General features: G+C 64.1%; 1 protein-coding gene across 4 annotated transcripts in view; it reads left to right on the plus strand.

The window, feature by feature from the left end:
* The window catches only part of KIAA0100 (KIAA0100 ortholog), a 28,577-nt gene extending 12,470 nt beyond the window's left edge, over window positions 1–16,107 (plus strand). For 3 of the 4 annotated variants that reach the window (XM_044993951.1, XM_044993949.1, XM_044993950.1), the window contains exons 17-39: window positions 218–409; window positions 947–1,149; window positions 1,229–1,347; window positions 1,425–1,645; window positions 1,904–2,094; window positions 4,859–4,958; window positions 5,043–5,245; window positions 5,598–5,880; window positions 7,082–7,239; window positions 7,465–7,671; window positions 7,937–8,036; window positions 8,372–8,554; window positions 8,971–9,092; window positions 9,173–9,328; window positions 9,427–9,548; window positions 9,775–9,955; window positions 10,075–10,161; window positions 10,296–10,406; window positions 10,573–10,708; window positions 11,760–11,884; window positions 12,238–12,339; window positions 13,112–13,246; window positions 15,456–16,107. In XM_044993951.1, coding sequence (XP_044849886.1) covers window positions 218–409; window positions 947–1,149; window positions 1,229–1,347; window positions 1,425–1,645; window positions 1,904–2,094; window positions 4,859–4,958; window positions 5,043–5,245; window positions 5,598–5,880; window positions 7,082–7,239; window positions 7,465–7,671; window positions 7,937–8,036; window positions 8,372–8,554; window positions 8,971–9,092; window positions 9,173–9,328; window positions 9,427–9,548; window positions 9,775–9,955; window positions 10,075–10,161; window positions 10,296–10,406; window positions 10,573–10,708; window positions 11,760–11,884; window positions 12,238–12,339; window positions 13,112–13,246; window positions 15,456–15,644 — 3,626 coding nt within the window. In that variant the 3' untranslated portion in view covers window positions 15,645–16,107. Of the gene's footprint in view, window positions 1–217; window positions 410–946; window positions 1,150–1,228; window positions 1,348–1,424; window positions 1,646–1,903; window positions 2,095–4,858; window positions 4,959–5,042; window positions 5,246–5,597; window positions 5,881–7,081; window positions 7,240–7,464; window positions 7,672–7,936; window positions 8,037–8,371; window positions 8,555–8,970; window positions 9,093–9,172; window positions 9,329–9,426; window positions 9,549–9,774; window positions 9,956–10,074; window positions 10,162–10,295; window positions 10,407–10,572; window positions 10,709–11,759; window positions 11,885–12,237; window positions 12,340–13,111; window positions 13,247–15,455 lie in introns of those variants that run through there. The other variant, XM_044993952.1, reaches the window with a different exon arrangement.
* Window positions 16,108–17,437: the final 1,330 nt, after the last annotated feature.

Below are 17,437 nucleotides of genomic sequence, written 5' to 3' on the forward strand. Positions count from 1 at the left end.
CCCCGTCAGCTCTGGGCTCTGGTTCCCTGGTGTGAAAGTGCTGCTGGGGGCATGCTGGGCCCCTGGGCCACGTGCAGTGGGAAGAACTGTGGTTCCCCCCTGTAGGGTCCCCCTGATCTAGCAGAGGGTGTAGCACTGAATGGCCACGCCCCCGGGGACGAGTCTAACGCAGGCCCCCCTGGGCCGGCAGTCAGCGCGATCTCGCTCTGCCCCACAGTGCGGATCCGGGACTACCCACGCTACCTGTTTGAGATCCGGGACTGGCAGCTCTCGGGTCGGCTGGTCGGGACGGAGCAGAGCGGCCAGGCCTGCTCTCGCCGCCGCCAGCTGCTGAAGCTGGGAGCGCCATGGGGGGATGCTGCTGTGGAGAGGAACATGCCTCCCTTGAAGTTCTACCACGACTTCCGCTGTAAGTGGGCTCTGGGGGCCCCAGTCCTGCAGGCGGGCACGAGGCTGAGGTCCAGACCGGGGCTCCTTGCGGCTCTTGCTGGGTTGGGCTGGCTGCGGGTGGCTGGGTGACCATGTGGGCTCCAGGTTGGGACTGGAGGAGCTCCTCTCTCCTGCCAGGGTCACACTGATTTGGGGGTGGCCTTATTCCTGGCACCCTGGACCCTGAGCTTGGGCCAGGCGTGAAACACCAGGGGGGTGCAGGTGCAGCCTCCTTGAGGCTGGTCAGTGGGAAGCAGGCTTGTTCCCCTCTGAGCTGAGTGGGGGAGGATTGGAGATGGGGCCCAGGTCCCTGTTCCCCGCCTGGGGTTTGGGGCCCTGCCCCCGGGGTCAGGATGCTGGAGTGGGCAGTGCTGGAGAATAACCACATGCTGTGCTGGGTAGCTCTGGGGGTGCTGGGGCAGTGCTGTGGGGGGTGTGCAGAGGGTAACTTTGGGCCAGGCTGTATCTGTTTGGGGCAGGGACCAGGAGCTGCCCTGAGCCGCTGTCTGTCCCCCAGCGGAGATTCTGCAGTACACCATCGTCTGGGGCCCATGCTGGGACCCGGCCTGGACCCTGATTGGCCAGTCTGTGGATCTCCTCACCAAGGCCTCGGAGGATCCCAGCCCCTCCCTGCCCTGGTGGGATAAAAGCCGGCTGCTCTTCCATGGGGATTGGCACCTGGACATCGAGCAGGCCAACCTGCACCAGCTGGCCACTGAGGTGAGACTCGCGTGGGGTTGCCCAGGGTGTCCGGGCCCCCCATGGCCTGGCGGCCTCATGCTCAGCCTGTGTGTTGCAGGATCCGTACAACACCACCGAGAACATGCACTGGGAGTGGAGCCACCTGGCCTTCCTCTGGAGACCTGGCCAGTTCGTCTTCAAGGGGGACTTGGACATCAATGTCCGCACAGCCTCCAAGTGAGTGTCAGCCCGGGGGGTGCGGGGGGAGGGGCTGTGACCCTCGGAGAGCAACCCAGCACTTTCTCCCTGAGCAGGTACGATGACTGCTGCTTCCTCCACCTGCCTGAGCTCTGCATGACCCTGGACTTGCAGTGGCTTTGCCATGGGAACCCCCACGACCATCACAGCGTGGTGCTGCGCTCCCCAGAGTTCGTGCCCGAGGTGCCCATGGGGCAGCACCATGACTCGTACCGGGCCTTCCGCTCCGAGAACCTCAACCTCTCCATCCGGATGGACCTGACCCGGCCGGGCGGGGGTGAGCGATGCCCCGCAGGGCACTCCAGAGCTGCTGGAAGCCAGCTGCTGCTCAGCCACTGACCGGAGCACGGCCGTTCCTGCTAGGAGCTCTGGTGGCTGCTGCTTTGGGGCGCCGGGTTTGGGAAGCGGGGGGTGGTTCCCTTGGCCAGGTGACGAGCTGAGTGCTCGTGGGCTCTGCCCGCCCCGGGGGGAGCGGTCTGGGGGGTCGGGCAGTGTGGAGGGGCCCTGTCACAGTGCTGCCGTGTGTCGCTCTCAGAGCTGTCCCAGCCCCGGATCCTGCTGTACAGCAGCACCCTGCGCTGGATGCAGAACTTCTGGGCCACCTGGACCAGCGTCACGCGCCCCATCTGCCGTGGGAAGCTCTTCAGCAACATGAAGCCCAGCAAGAAGAAGCTGGGGCAGCACTACAAGCAGCTCTCCTACACGGCGCTCTTCCCCCAGCTGCAGGTGAGGCCGGGCCCTGTGCTGCGCGGGGCTGGCCCTGGGGCTGGCGAGGGCTGGCGGCTCCCCCCGCCATCGGCTGCTCTCCTGCATCCCGTTCCCCCACCCCCCATCGCCTGCTCTCCTGCGTCCCGTTCCCTCACCCCCCATCGCCTGCTCTCCTGCATCCCGTTCCCTCACCCCCCCATCGGCTGCTCTCCTGCATCCCGTTCCCTCACCCCCCCATCGCCTGCTCTCCTGCGTCCCGTTCCCTCACCCCCCATCGGCTGCTCTCCTGCGTCCCGTTCCCTCACCCCCCATCGGCTGCTCTCCTGCATCCCGTTCCCTCACCCCCCATCGGCTGCTCTCCTGCATCCCGTTCCCTCACCCCCCATCGGCTGCTCTCCTGCATCCCGTTCCCCCACCCCCCATCGGCTGCTCTCCTGCATCCCGTTCCCTCACCCCCCATCGGCTGCTCTCCTGCGTCCCGTTCCCTCCCCCCCCATCGGCTGCTCTCCTGCGTCCCGTTCCCCCTCCCCCCATCGCCTGCTCTCCTGCGTCCCGTTCCCTCACCCCCCCATCGGCTGCTCTCCTGCGTCCCGTTCCCTCACCCCCCATCGGCTGCTCTCCTGCCTCCCGTTCCCTCACCCCCCATCGGCTGCTCTCCTGCGTCGCTTTCCCGATCCCCCCATCGGCTGCTCTCCTGCATCCCGTTCCCCCCCCCCCCATCGGCTGCTCTCCTGCGTCCCGTTCCCTCACCCCCCATCGGCTGCTCTCCTGCGTCCCGTTCCCCACCCCCCATCGGCTGCTCTCCTGCATCCCGTTCCCTCACCCCCCATCGGCTGCTCTCCTGCGTCCCGTTCCCTCACCCCCCCATCGGCTGCTCTCCTGCGTCCCGTTCCCTCACCCCCCATCGGCTGCTCTCCTGCGTCCCGTTCCCTCACCCCCCCATCGCCTGCTCTCCTGCGTCCCGTCCCCCCACCCCCCATCGGCTGCTCTCCTGCGTCCCGTTCCCCCACCCCCCATCGGCTGCTCTCCTGCATCCCGTTCCCCCACCCCCCATCGGCTGCTCTCCTGCATCCCGTTCCCCCACCCCCCCATCGGCTGCTCTCCTGCGTCCCGTTCCCTCACCCCCCATCGGCTGCTCTCCTGCGTCCCGTTCCCCCACCCCCCATCGGCTGCTCTCCTGCATCCCGTTCCCTCACCCCCCATCGGCTGCTCTCCTGCGTCCCGTTCCCTCACCCCCCCATCGGCTGCTCTCCTGCATCCCGTTCCCCCACCCCCCATCGGCTGCTCTCCTGCATCCCGTTCCCCCACCCCCCATCGGCTGCTCTCCTGCGTCCCGTTCCCCCACCCCCCATCGGCTGCTCTCCTGCGTCCCGTTCCCCCACCCCCCATCGGCTGCTCTCCTGCGTCCCGTTCCCTCACCCCCCCATCGGCTGCTCTCCTGCATCCCGTTCCCTCACCCCCCCATCGCCTGCTCTCCTGCATCCCGTTCCCCCACCCCCCATCGGCTGCTCTCCTGCATCCCGTTCCCCCACCCCCCATCGGCTGCTCTCCAGCGTCCCGTTCCCTCACCCCCCATCGGCTGCTCTCCTGCGTCCCGTTCCCTCCCCCCCCATCGGCTGCTCTCCTGCGTCCCGTTCCCTCACCCCCCCATCGGCTGCTCTCCTGCGTCCCGTTCCCCCACCCCCCATCGGCTGCTCTCCTGCGTCCCGTTCCCCCACCCCCCATCGCCTGCTCTCCTGCATCCCGTTCCCGCACCCCCCATCGGCTGCTCTCCTGCGTCCCGTTCCCCCACCCCCCATCGGCTGCTCTCCTGCGTCCCGTTCCCCCACCCCCCATCGGCTGCTCTCCTGCGTCCCGTTCCCCCACCCCCCATCGGCTGCTCTCCTGCATCCCGTTCCCTCACCCCCCATCGGCTGCTCTCCTGCTTCCCGTTCCCCCACCCCCCATCGGCTGCTCTCCTGCATCCCGTTCCCCTCCTCCCCATCGGCTGCTCTCCTGCATCCCGTTCCCCCACCCCCCATCGGCTGCTCTCCTGCGTCCCGTTCCCTCACCCCCCCATCGGCTGCTCTCCTGCGTCCCGTTCCCTCACCCCCCCATCGGCTGCTCTCCTGCGTCCCGTCCCCCCGCTCAGTGTGGCGAGGGCCGTCGGCTGCCCCCCCCCCATCAGCTGCTCTCCTGCGTCCCGCCCCCCCGCTCAGTGTGGCGAGGGCCGTCGGCTGCCCCCCCCATCAGCTGCTCTCCTGCGTCCCGTCCCCCCGCTCAGTGTGGCGAGGGCCGTCGGCTGCCCCCCCCCCGTTGGCTGCCCCCCGCCTGCATTCCGTCCCCCCCGCTCAGTGTGGCGAGGGCCGTCAGCTGCCCCCCCCCATCGGCTGCTCTCCTGCATCCCGTCCCCCCGCTCAGTGTGGCAAGGGCCGTCGGCTGCACCCCCCCCCCCGTCGGCTGCCCCCCGCCTGCATCCCGTCTCCCCCGCTCAGTGTGGCGAGGGCCGTCGGCTCCCCCCCCCCCATCGGCTGCTCTCCTGCGTCCCGTCCCCCCGCTCAGTGTGGCGAGGGCCGTCGGCTCCCTCCCCCCCATCGGCTGCTCTCCTGCGTCCCGTCCCGTCTCCCCGCTCAGTGTGGCGAGGGCCATCGGCTGCCCCCCCCCATCGGCTGCTCTCCTGCGACCCGTCCCCCCGCTCAGTGTGGCGAGGGCCGTCGGCTGCCCCCCGCCATCGGCTGCTCTCCTGCGTCCCGTCCCCCCGCTCAGCGTGGCAGCCGGCTCAGCGCCCTGTGTCCTCCCCCAGGTGCATTACTGGGCCTCCTTCGCACAGCAGCGGGGGATCCAGCTGGAGTGCGGCCACGGGCACATATTCACGCGAGGGACTCAGCGGCTCATCCCCCAAGGTGAGGCTGGGGGCCCGGCCTGGGCGGGGGGGCGTGGGCGCGAGGGGCAGGGTCCCCTCGCTGATGGCTCTCTCCTGCCCCCAGCTGGCACGGTGATGCGGCGCCTCATCTCGGAGTGGAGCATCACGCAGATGGTGAGCGACCTGAGCTTCGTCACCGTGCACCTGATGGCGTCGACCTGCGACGAGAGCGCTGACCACCAGCTCGGCTCGCTGGTGAAGAAAACTCACCTGCTGAGCCTGTCCTCCCTCACCTACCAGCGGCCCAGCAGCCGCACAGCCGAAGAGGTACCCGCCGGCTCACCAGGGACTGATTGGGGGGTGGGCGCGACTAGCTTTGCCTAGACTGCGGGGGCACGAGCCTCTGGCTGGACGGGGAGGCACTCGGGGCAGTGGAGAAACTGAGCAGGGCCCCGCTGGCTGCAGACTCAGCACCCTTGGGTGCCGCTGGTCACCCTCTCGAAGAGCTCAGCATGGGTGGGGCAGCTGGTCCAGATGTACAGTGACGTGACCAAGGCCACCCCAGTGGGAATGGCACCCGGGTGTCCCCAGCCCAAGCTACTACCCACTGGCCATGGGGCGGGTTGGAGCGGGGAGTCGCCCTGCCCTGGCCATTGTCTGACCCCCGGCTTGGCCGCAGGAGCTGACCATGCGGGATGGGGCCGACGCCTTCCACACACACCAGCTGCAGCTGGTGGACCTGCGGGCGTCCTGGACCACCACCAACCGGGACATCGCCTTCGGCCTCTACGACGGCTACAAGAAGGCGGCCGTGCTCAAGCGGAACCTGTCCACCGAGGCACTGAAGGGGTTAAAGATCGACACCCAGCTACAAGCCAAGAAGCTGAAACGGCGCCCGCTGTCTGCTGCCCTTCCCCCGCAGAGGGTGACTGGCACCACCAGTGAGCGGGGCTCCTCGGGGGGTGAGTGCCCAGCCTCCTGGGTGGGGCCCTCGGGATCCCGCTCGGCACCCCCCCCTTCCCCGGATCTGCACAGCTCGTTCCACGCATGTCCCGCCTCAGTACTGACCCACCTCAGCGCCCGTCACGGCCAGCTGGCTAAGGACTGGCCCCCTCTCCCCCGCCCTCACCCCCCGTCTGCTCCCAGGGGCCTCCCCCATGGTACTGACCCACCTCAGCGCCCGTCACGGCCAGCTGGCCAAGGGCTGGCTCCCTCTCCCCCGCCCTGACCCCCCGTCTGCTCCCAGGGGCCTCCCCCCATGGTACTGACCCACCTCAGCGCCCGTCATGGCCAGCTGGCCAAGGGCTGGCTCCCTCTCCCCCCCCCTCACCCCCCGTCTGCTCCCAGGGGCCTCCCTCCACGATACTGACCCACCTCAGCGCCCGTCACGGCCAGCTGGCTAAGGACTGGCCCCCTCTCCCCCGCCCTGACCCCCCGTCTGCTCCCAGGGGCCTCCCTCCACGATACTGACCCACCTCAGCGCCCGTCACGGCCAGCTGGCTAAGGACTGGCCCCCTCTCCCCCGCCCTGACCCCCCGTCTGCTCCCAGGGGCCTCCCCCATGGTACTGACCCACCTCAGCGCCCGTCACGGCCAGCTGGCCAAGGGCTGGCCCCCTCTCCCCCGCCCTCACCCCCCGTCTGCTCCCAGGGGCCTCCCCCATGGTACTGACCCACCTCAGCACCCGTCACGGCCAGCTGGCTAAGGACTGGCCCCCTCTCCCCCGCCCTGACCCCCCGTCTGCTCCCAGGGGCCTCCCCCCATGGTACTGACCCACCTCAGCGCCCGTCACAGCCAGCTGGCCAAGGACTGGCCCCCTCTCCCCCGCCCTCACCCCCTGTCTGCTCCCAGGGGCCTCCCCCCATGGTACTGACCCACCTCAGCGCCCGTCACAGCCAGCTGGCCAAGGGCTGGCCCCCTCACCCCCGCCCTCACCCCCTGTCTGCTCCCAGGGGCCTCCCTCCACGATACTGACCCACCTCAGCGCCCGTCACGGCCAGCTGGCCAAGGACTGGCCCCCTCTCCCCCGCCCTCACCCCCTGTCTGCTCCCAGGGGCCTCCCTCCACGATACTGACCCACCTCAGCGCCCGTCACGGCCAGCTGGCCAAGGACTGGCCCCCTCTCCTCCGCCCTGACCCGTCTCTTCCCCCTGTCTGCTTCCAGGGGCCTACATGCTGCAGAAGCTCATTGAGGAGACGGATAAATTTGTGGTCTTCACGGAGGAGGAGTCGGGGGCCAGTGAGCAGCTGTGTGGGATTGCCGCCTGCCAGACTGACGACATCTTCACCCGCAACTGCCTCGTTGAGCTGGTCAACTGCCAGGTACCCTGGTCCCAGCCAGGCTGCTTCTGGGACAGGCCAGCCAGAGCTCCTGCCCCGCTCCCTGCACCGCCCCCTGCTGGGAGAGGGGGTGACTGAGCTGTGTCTTTCTTTCCCTGGCCCTGCCGCTGGGGCAGACACAGCAGGCCCTCTGCCCTGGTTTCTCTCCTGGCTCGGCTGCCCCATGCTGGAGTTGGCAGGGTCACTTAGGGGCCTGTTCTCCTGCAGATGGTGCTGCGTGGTGCAGAGACGGAGGGCTGTGTGATTGTGTCTGCTGCCAAGGCCCAGCTCCTGCAGTGCCTGCACCACCCCGCCTGGTACGGAGACACCCTGAAGCAGAAGACCTCGTGGACCTGCCTGCTGGACGGCATGCAGTACTTCGCCACCACTGAGAGCAGCCCTGCCGAGAGGGAGGACGGCCAGCTGTGGCTGGAGGTTGGTTGCTGTCAGCTCAGGTGGGGTAGGGGGCCTGGGGCTCTTTAGTTCCCATGCGGGAGGAGTTTATCACAGCCATGGCCCCAGAGGCCTGAGAGTGAAGGCAGCCCTGGAGCCCCCTAAATCCATGGCAGGGCAGGATCCCAGTGCCAGGCAGCTGGGGAGAGGGTGCCAAGCCAGTCCCGGGGACAAGCCCCCCAGCCTGCTGGCTCTGGCTGGGCTGGGTGTGAGGCCTGGGCAGTCACCAGTGTCCTTCCTGCCCCAGGTGAAGAACATCGAGGAGCATCGGCAGAGGAGCCTGGATTCGGTGCAGGAGCTGATGGAGAGTGGGCAGGCCGTGGGCGGCATGGTCAGCACCACCACAGGTCAGCATATAGAGCCCTGCTTGCCTGGGGCCCAAGAATCCTTCACACCAGCACCCGGGGATTGCTGGGCCCTTGGTCCTTGTGCGTCACCCGAGGGACAAACGGAGCCAGCCCAGCTGAGAGCTCTGTCCCCCCCGTAGCACCCCACGCTGGGATGGGCTTGGGGTCCGTGCCCGAGGCAGCATTCTGGGGTGACTCTCCAGAGGACTTACGTGCATCCCCTTCCCCCACCCTTTGTTCGGATCCCAGAGGTCCCCGCCCTTGCCCCGGCACCCTGATGCCTCAAACTGTCCGAGAATCAGGGGCCCTGACAGCTGCCTGTGTTTGGCCCCCAGACTGGAATCACCCCTCGGAAGCCCAGCAGACCCAGCAGGTGCAGAGGATCATCTCCCGGTGCAGCTGTCGCATGTACTACATCAGCTACAGCCATGACATTGACCCGGAGCTGGCCACGCAGATCAAGCCCCCCGACGCCCCAGCCGACCAGGAGAAGGAGGACCTGCTGAAGAAACAGGAGGGTGCGGCCCTGCGCCTGGCTGGGTCATTCTGCTCTCCTCTCCGGGGGGGAGAGGGAGCTCCTGGGGGACAGGCCACGACCACAGGCCTCGTGGTGCCGAATTCTCCTGGAACCTCCCTCAGATCAGAGCAGGGCAGCTGCAGTCGGCTCCGTTCAATGGGGCCCTGGGGTGTCTGGCACACGGGGGCAGAGCATTGTGGGCTGGAGAGCCGGGTTTGTCTGTGCCTGCTGGGGCCAGTAGCGTCTCTGAGCTCTCGGTGGGGGCGGGGGCAGACTTGGTCTCCCCAGCCCTGGCCCTTGTTTGTGTGTCAGCCCCACAGGCAGTTCCCTCTGCAGCTCCCAGGGACTATACCAGCCCCCCAGGCGCTGGCTGTCACAGGGGCTGCCCCAACGCCCGTTCCTCTCCTCTCTCCCCAGGAGCCGTCGACACTTTCACGCTGATCCACCATGACCTGGAGATCTCGACCAACCCGGCGCAATACGCCATGATCCTGGACATCGTCAACAACCTGCTGCTGCACGTGGAGCCGAAGCGCAAGGTACCGTGGGCCTGAGCGGCGCGCAGGTGCAGTGGACTCCCCAGAGACCTCTCACCTCGCCTCTCTCTCTCTGACCTCAGGAGCACAGCGAGAAGAAGCAGCGGGTGCGGTTCCAGCTGGAGATCTCCAGCAACCCAGAGGAGCAGCGCAGCAGCATCCTGCACCTGCAGGAGGCCGTGAGGCAGCACGTGGCCCAGATCCGCCAGCTGGAGAAGCAGATGTACTCCATCATGAAGGTGAGGCCTGGGCTGGGGCTGGCTTAGTGTGCGGACTGCAGGTCCCTGGTGCCGGCCTGCTTGGGCCGGGTAGGTGCTGACTGGTGCTGGCTCTTCAGTCCCTGCAGGATGACAGTAAGAACGAGAACCTGCTCGAGCTGAACCAGAAGCTGCAGTTGCAGCTGAGCCAGGAGAAGGCCAACCTGCAGCTGGAGAGTGAGGAGTTGAACATTCTCATCAGGTACCAGCCCCCGCCAGCCTGATGTGCAGAGCAGGGAGGCAGCTTGCCCAAGACCTGCTGCCCAGTCCCACCGCTTTCCAAAGGCACCGTGCCACTGCACCCCAACTCTGCTTCCCTGGGGCTCCCAGGCTGCCTCTCCCCCATGCTGCTCTGGGGGGCTGGCTGCCCTTCGACTGGCCCTAGCCCCGGGGCCGCCCTCACGGCTTTCCTTTGCCCGCTTGGGCAGGTGTTTTAAAGATTTCCAGCTGCAGCGGGCAAACAAGATGGAGCTGCGCAAACAGCTGGAGGACGTCCGTGTGGCCCGGCGGACCGAGTTCTACTTTGCTCAGGCGCGCTGGCGCCTCACCGAGGAAGACGGGCAGCTGGGCATTGCGGAGCTGGAGCTGCAGCGCTTCCTGTACAGCAAGGTACCGGGCCCAGCGGGGGCACCAGCGCCCCTCCTGTGTGGCACCTAGGCTTGGGCTCCGCCCTTGAGGAGGGGGGAAAGGGTGCGCTGGGGTCCGTGGGCTGACGGCTCTGTTTGCAGGTGAACAAGTCGGACGACACGGCAGAGCATCTCCTGGAGCTGGGCTGGGTCACCATGAACAACCTCCTGCCCAACGCCGTGTACAAGGCAAGTGCCAGGCAGCGGGAGGCTGCGGTGGGGCCCTGGGCGGGGAGGGGCAGCAGCCAGCCTGGGGGGGCGGATTTCAGAGGCAGGCAGAGCTGGGCCCCCACCATTTCTGCATTCCCATCTGTGCCCTGCAGGTGGTGCTGCGACCTCAGAGCTCCTGCCAGTCGGGCCGGCAGCTGGCTCTGCGCATATTCAGCAAGGTCCGTCCGCCAGTGGGAGGCATCTCTATCAAGGAGCATTTTGAGGTGAGGCTACAGGTGGATCCCAGGGGTCTGTAGGCAGGCCTGGGGCGGGGGTTCTGCTCCTCTGTGTCCCCAGTAGGAGGTGCTGTAGGCGACAGGGCAGGCGCACCCATCCTGCTTGGGTATCTGGGTGATGCAGGGTGGCCCTGACGAAAGGCTCCTCTTGCAGGTGAACGTGGTGCCCCTGACCATCCAGCTCACGCACCAGTTCTTCCACAGGATGATGGGCTTCTTCTTCCCTGGCCGCAGCGTGGAGGAGGAGGAGGTGGGGGATGAGGAGGACAAATCCAAGCTGGTGACCACGGGTGAGTGTGCCCTGTGGGAAAGAGGGGAGGGGCCTAGCACAGGCCAGCCTGACCCCCCGATTAACTCAGTGCAGCGATGGGCTACACGCTGGCTGGCCAAGGGACCCCCTACGGGGATCGGAAATGGGGACTCCTCGCTGTGTGGGGTCCCCCAAATCCATTCTCGCCCCAAAGCTACTCAGTCTTTGTCAGTGGTGTGGAAGAAAATATAAAATCCCTGGGGGTAAGGTTTGGAGCCGAGGCCCAGACTGGTGCAGTGGTGGATAATGGTGGGATAGGGCAGCTCTCGAGAGCAATGCGGATCACCGGGGAACCTGGGCGCCCTTGGCCAACCTGCTTTTCAATGCAGCCAACGGCTGGGTCCTCCAGCTAGGAGCCAGGAAAGCAGCTCTAACTTACGGGGGGGGCGAGTTCTGGAAAGGGGGGCTCTGCCAGGGCCGTGGGATCATGGTGGAAACCGGCTGAAGCGTGGGCTGGCTAAGAGGGTGAATGCAATCCTTGGCTGCGGAGCAGGAGAAGGGAGGTGTTCCCACTGCATCCGGCCTGTGGGAGACCGTTCTGGGGATGGTGCTCAGTGCTGGTGTCCGCGCTTCAGAAAGGACGTGGGCCAGCTGGAAGGGCTCAGAAATGAGCTGCAGTGATTCGAGGTCTGGAAAACCTGCCTTCCGGTGAAGGGAGAGACGCTCTGCCAGTGCTAGCCAAGAGACGAGGCAGAGGTGACTTGATCACGGTCTGTAAATAGCCACCTGGAGGAAGACCTGTGAGCGGAGAGGGCTCCTCAGTCCAGCAGACAAAGGCTGAACGCGACCCAGGGGCTGGGAGCTGAAGCCACACTGGGAATACGGTGCCCGTTTCCTGCAGTGAGGGTCATTGACCATTGGACCAGCCAAAGGACCTGGCTCACTCTGTCCCATGGAGTCTGTCGGGAGAGGGGGTCTGTTTCCACCAGCTCTGCCCTAGCCCCGCCAGGGTTCTGGCAGGCTGCAGGGATCAGTGCGGGGCTGCTGCGGTGGGTCGGGCTGGGTAACCACAGTGCTCCCTTCTCTCTCAGGGATGCCCGTGGTGAAGCCGAGGCAGCTGTTAGTGGCTGAAGACTCACTGGGCCCAGGGAAAGGAGTCGCTCAGGGACTGAACCGGACATCAGGGGTCAGGAGATCATTCCGGAAAGCCCCCGAGGTACCCACCCCCCTGCCCTTTGCGGGGGAGTCTCCCCCCAGGAGCGCCTGTTCCGCTTGTCTCGGGGCTCAGACAGTCTAGAGCCAGCGATTGCTCCCGCAGTGCCTGGGGGCAGTGGGCTGGGCTGTCCTGCCCCAGGGCTGTGAAGGATTCACTCATTACCCGCACACTGAGCAGCTGGTGCAGACCAGGGGGTGCCAACCTGGGTCCCCGGGCACGTGGCAGGGAAGAGAATGAGCCTTGGCTGCTCTCCTGAATGAGCAACGCCCCCTTCCCACTGGTCCGATGCCCAGCTGTGCATCTCTTCCCCCTTCTCTTGCTCTGCTGATTCTGTCGGGCTCCGTCCCTCCCAGCACCCCGTGGACGACATTGACAAGATGAAGGAGCGTGCGGCGATGAACAACTCCTTCATCTACATCAAGATCCCGCAGGTGCCGCTCTGCGTCAGCTACAAGGTCAGTGCCTGCCTCCAGCATGGCGGCCAGGGCAGAGCCAGCCCCAGGGGTGCTGGGGAGGGAGGGGACAGCTGCGGGCGTGTGGTGGGGCAGAGCCAGCCCCGGAGGGTTCTGGGGAGGGAGGGGACAGCCGTGGGCGGATGCTGGGGCGGGGCTGGCCCCACAGGGTGCTGGGGAGGGAGGGGACAGCCGTGGGCGGGTGCTGGGGCGGGGCTGGCCCCACAGGGTGCTGGGGAGGGAGGGGCAGCTGCGGGCGGGTGCCGGGGCTGGGCCGGCTCCGCAGGGTGTAGGTGTAGGGGATCTGTGTGAGGGGCTGCCCTGCCCTTCAACTGTCCCTGTCCCTAGGGCTGCCAGTGGCTGCTTTCATGGCTTTCCCTTGCCCGTTTGGGCTGAGCTGAAGTTCACTTTCTGCCTCTCCTCTCTGTGCCCCATGGGTGCTGTAGGGTGCCTGGTACTTCTGGGGGCAGGGGGCCCTGCCTCCTTCCTATGCACTGTCACTGCCATCTGGCTGGCTGGGATGCAGGACTCTTCCTGAGCCACGGGGCAGAGGGGAGGAGGCCATTCCTGGGCCACAGCACAGTCCCCACCACACTCCCCTCAGCAGAGGGCCTGTGTCCCCGTTTCTGCCCTGGGTCCCCCCAGCCCATCTCTCCTCTGAGCCCAGGGGTTCTGCCTGCTGTGTCTTGCTCCGCGCCTGTAGGAACATGGCCAGCGGAGCAAGCCCGTGAATGGCTGGCTCTGGCCGCGGGGTCTGATACATTGTCTGGCGCAGGGCGAGAAAAACAGCGTGGACTGGGGTGACCTGAACCTGGTGCTGCCGTGCCTGGAGTATCACAACAACACGTGGACGTGGCTGGACTTTGCTATGGCAGTGAAACGGGACAGCCGCAAGGCATTGGTAGCACAGGTGAGGGCCCGGAACCTCCCCCTGCTGAGGGGAGCAGAGGAGAGATCTGCCCCAGGCACTTGGAGCACTCTGGGTTTAGCTGTTAGCGTTGGGGACTGACTTATAGCCCCTTTCCTGTCAGTCATGTTGAGGAGCCCCGGTGCCCTCCTCACCTTCCCCTGAGTGGTGCTGGGCCTGTGCCCGTGGGGCGTCTCTCTCTGGGCAGGGCAGAGAACATAAGAACAGCCCCACTGGATCAGACCAAAGGCCCATCTAGCCCAGGATTCTGTCTGCTGATAGTGGCCAACGCCTGGTGCCCCAGAGGGAATGAACCGGACGGGGAATCATCGAGTGATCCATCCCCTGTCACCCATTCCCAGCTTCTAGCAAACAGAGGGTGGAGGGATAGCTCAGTGGATTGAGCATTGGCCTGCTAAACCCAGGGTTGTGAGTTCAGTCCTTGAGGGGGCCACTTAGGGATCTGGGGCAAAAATTGGTCCTGCTAGTGAAGGCAGGGGGCTGGACTCAATGACCTTTCAAGGTCCCTTCCAGTTCTAGGAGATTGGTATATCTCCAATTATTACCTTTAGAGGCTAGGGACACCATCCCTGCCTATCCTGGCTAATAGCCATTGATGGACCTATCCTCCATGAACTGATCTAGTTCTTTTTTGAACCCTGTTATAGTCTTGACCTTCACAACATCCTCTGGCAAAGAGTTCCACAGGTTGACTGTGTGTTTGGTGTGAAAAAATACTTCCTTTTGTTTGTTTTAAACCTGCTGCCTATTCATTTCATTTGGTGACCCATAGTTCTTGTGTTATGAGGAGGAGTAAATAACACTTCCTTATTTACTTTCTCCACACCAGACATGATTTTATAGATCTCTGTCATATTACCCTCTTAGTCGTCTCTTTTCTAAGCTGAAAAGTCTGTCTTATTAATCTCTCATACGGCAGCTGTTCCATACCCCTAATCATTTTTGTTGCCCTTTTCCAATTCCAATATATCTTTTTTGAGATGGGGTGACCACATCTGCACGCAGTGTTCAAGATGTGGGCGTACCATGGATTTATATAGAGGCAACATGATATTTTCTGCCTTACTATCTATCCCTTTCCTAATGATTCCCAACCTTCTGTTTGCTTTTTGACCTCCGCTGCACACTGAGTGGATGTTTTCAGAGAAATATCCCCAATGACTTCAAGATCTTTTTGTTGAGTGGTAACAGCTAAATTAGACCCCGTCATAGTTAGGATTGTGTTTTCCAATGTGCATTACTTTGCATTTATCAATATTGAATTTCATCTGCTATTTGGTTGCCCAGTCACCCAGTTTTGAGAGATCCTTTTGTAGCTTTTCGCAGTCTGCCTGAGTCTTAACTATCTTGAGTAGTTTTGTATCATCTTCAGATTTTGCCCCCTCTCTGTTTACCCCTTTTCCCAGATCATTTAGGAATATGTTGAATAGGACTGGGCCCAGTACAGACCCCTGGGGGACACCACTGTTTACCTCTCTCCATTCTGAAAACTGACCATTTATTCCTACCCTTTGTTTCCTGTCTTTTAACCAGTTACCAATCCATGAGAGAACCTTCCCTCTTATCCTATGACAGTTTACTTTGCTTAAGAGCCTTTGGTGAGGGCCCTTGTGAAAGGCTTTCTGAAAATCTAAGTACACTATATCCACTGGATCCCCCTTGTTCACATCCTTGTTGAGCCCCTCAAAAAATTCTAGTGGATTGGTGAGGCCTGATTTCCCTTTGCTATAACCAGATTGACTCTTCCTCCCAAAATCATGTTCATCTCTGTGTCTGACAATTCTTGTCTTTACTATAGTTTCAGCCAATTTGCCCGGTACTGAAGTCAGGCTTCCCGGCCTATAACTGCTGGGATCGCCTCTGGAGCCTTTTTAAAAAATCAGCATCACATCAGCTGTCCTCCAGTCATGTGGTACAGAAGCTGATTTAAATGATAGGTTACAGACTACAGGCTGCAGATGAGTGTCTGTGGGGCTGCTGGAAATGCCTGGGCTGGAACGGGCACCGCTCTCTCTGCCAGGCTCACTCTGCCTGCCCAGATTGCTGCCAAGTCCCCGCCTCTGGGGCAGGCTGTGCAGAGGAGCCCCAGGGAATGAGGCCTAGTTAGGTCTTTGGCTGAGCTGTTGCAGCCAGGCCAAGCCTTGGCCATCCCCCACCCCTGCTGTCTCCTAACCCTCTCTCCGCTGCGCAGGTGATCAAGGAGAAGCTGCGCCTGAAGCCAGCTGCTGGGGCTGAGGCCCGAGGGAAGCTGGAGAACAAAGCGGATGGGACCATCCAGCAGCAGCAGCAGGAGGAGGACGAGAAGGCGCGGCTACTCATCGGCCTGAGTGTGGGCGAGAAGAACCCCAGCAAGAAGTCCATCTTTGGCAGGCGCAAATGAGGGCAGCACCCGGCTGGCCGGGAAGGGACTCAGGCGGCTCCTGCCACCTCTTGGGCACATGGCCCCTTTGCAGGCCTGAGCTGGCACAAACAGCCAGTGACTTTGTCTGGGTGGGGGGCCCTTGGTGGCACAGCCCAGCCATGGCACAAGAACTCGACGGACCAATGGCACGGGCAGAGCCCCTGTCCAGGCAGGGAGCGGCATGGCGGTAGGGGGACGCCACGCAGTGTGAAGTGGCTCCCCGCAGCAGGAGCTGGGGAGGCTGCGTCACCCAGGGCCCGGGCTGCTTCCATTTGCACAGAGCCTGGGGGGTGAGGGGCACTCGAGTTGTTATTACAGGTGTGTCCTGCGCTGGTGTCACTGGGCCAGTGGCACTGTTCGCACTGCAGCGCGGCTGCTCCAGTCCGGTTACTGTTGGGAAGTGGGCACTGAGGAGAATTTAAATAAAAGTTTTTAATTTGGACCCATCTCTGTCCTGGTGTTTCTGATCAGTTCCCCAGCAGGGAAAGGGCCAGAGCCAGGGTCCTGTGTCCTACCAGTGTGCTGCTAGCACCTGGGCCCAGCCTGCTCCCCCCAGCAGAGAGCTACCAGCACTTGGTGGCTACTGGAGCCTCGTGGCCCCCTGAGCTGCTTTCCCCTGGTTTTCCCCTCGCTCTCTGGGGCAGCCTGGCCTGCCCTGTTTCGCTGGGCCCTGCTGTGCAGTACAAGGGTTTGCTCGGTCTGTGAGTCCCAGCTCCCCGGACAGCGTGGGGGCTGCTGGGGTGGAGGCGCAGCTGGAGGTGACTGAGCTGATCTATTATCCCCCACTCCACTTTCATGGATTGTTTATCCAGCCCCAGTCCAGATTACTGCCTGGGGTAGGAACCTTTCCTGGGAGCTGCCCCCTGGGTCAGGTGCCATGAACCCCCCTTGGCTTCGGCCGGGGAGAGGGGGCGTGTGTGTGTGTGTGTGTGTGTGTGTGTGTGTCTGTCTGTCTGTCTGTCTGTCTTCTCCCAGCTGTGGTGCTATCCCCACCACCTGCCTCTACTCCGGCTGCTTTATAAACAGGAGCTCGGTGGCTTTCGTTCCATCCATGCCCCCGCTCTGTGCTAGGCCTGTCAGTGTTGTTCTGGCTAGGGAAGCCCCAGGCTGAGATGAGGAGCTGGGCCTTTTTCAGTAGCACCCACCCTTCCTTTCTCTCCCGGTGGTCACACTCCTTCCCCCAGGATCTTCCTGCCAGCAGGTGCCCAGGAGAGAGCAGGGGAGCCCGAGGCCGGTTATTGTCTGTGGGCCGGGGGCCCTGGCCGGCTCCTTTGTCCACAGGGGCTGAGACCCTCGCTGAGAGCAGCAGCAGCAGCTGCTGGCTGAGGGAGGAGGCTGGGCCATGGAACTCACTCCGGCCAGCATGGGCTGAGCCCCTTCCCAGGCCCTTTCTTGCTGCGGTGCTTGGGGCAGCTCGAGGCAGGGCCAGCAGGGTCCCTGTCTGCCCTGGGGCCCCTTATGGCCCTGCTTGGCCTGGCTCCTGGATGCTGATGAATAGCCAGGAGGTGGGCGTAACCGAGGACAACTTGTCCTGAATAAAGCAGCCAGTGGGTGTGTCCTATAAGGAGGGGCGAACAAGCAAATGGGCGGGGCTTGCATGGCAATGAGGGATCCGTGGGTTATTTGCATGGAGCGGGGCGGGGCTCGCGTGGCAATGAGGGATCCGTGGGTTATTTGCATGGAGCGGGGCGGGGCTCGCGTGGCAATGAGGGATCCGTGGGCTATTTGCATGGAGCGGGGGGGGCTCGCGTGGCAATGAGGGGCCGTGGGTT

The sequence above is a fragment of the Mauremys mutica genome, chromosome 19 (genome assembly GCF_020497125.1).
Source record: "Mauremys mutica isolate MM-2020 ecotype Southern chromosome 19, ASM2049712v1, whole genome shotgun sequence".
Lineage (NCBI taxonomy): Eukaryota > Metazoa > Chordata > Testudines > Geoemydidae > Mauremys > Mauremys mutica.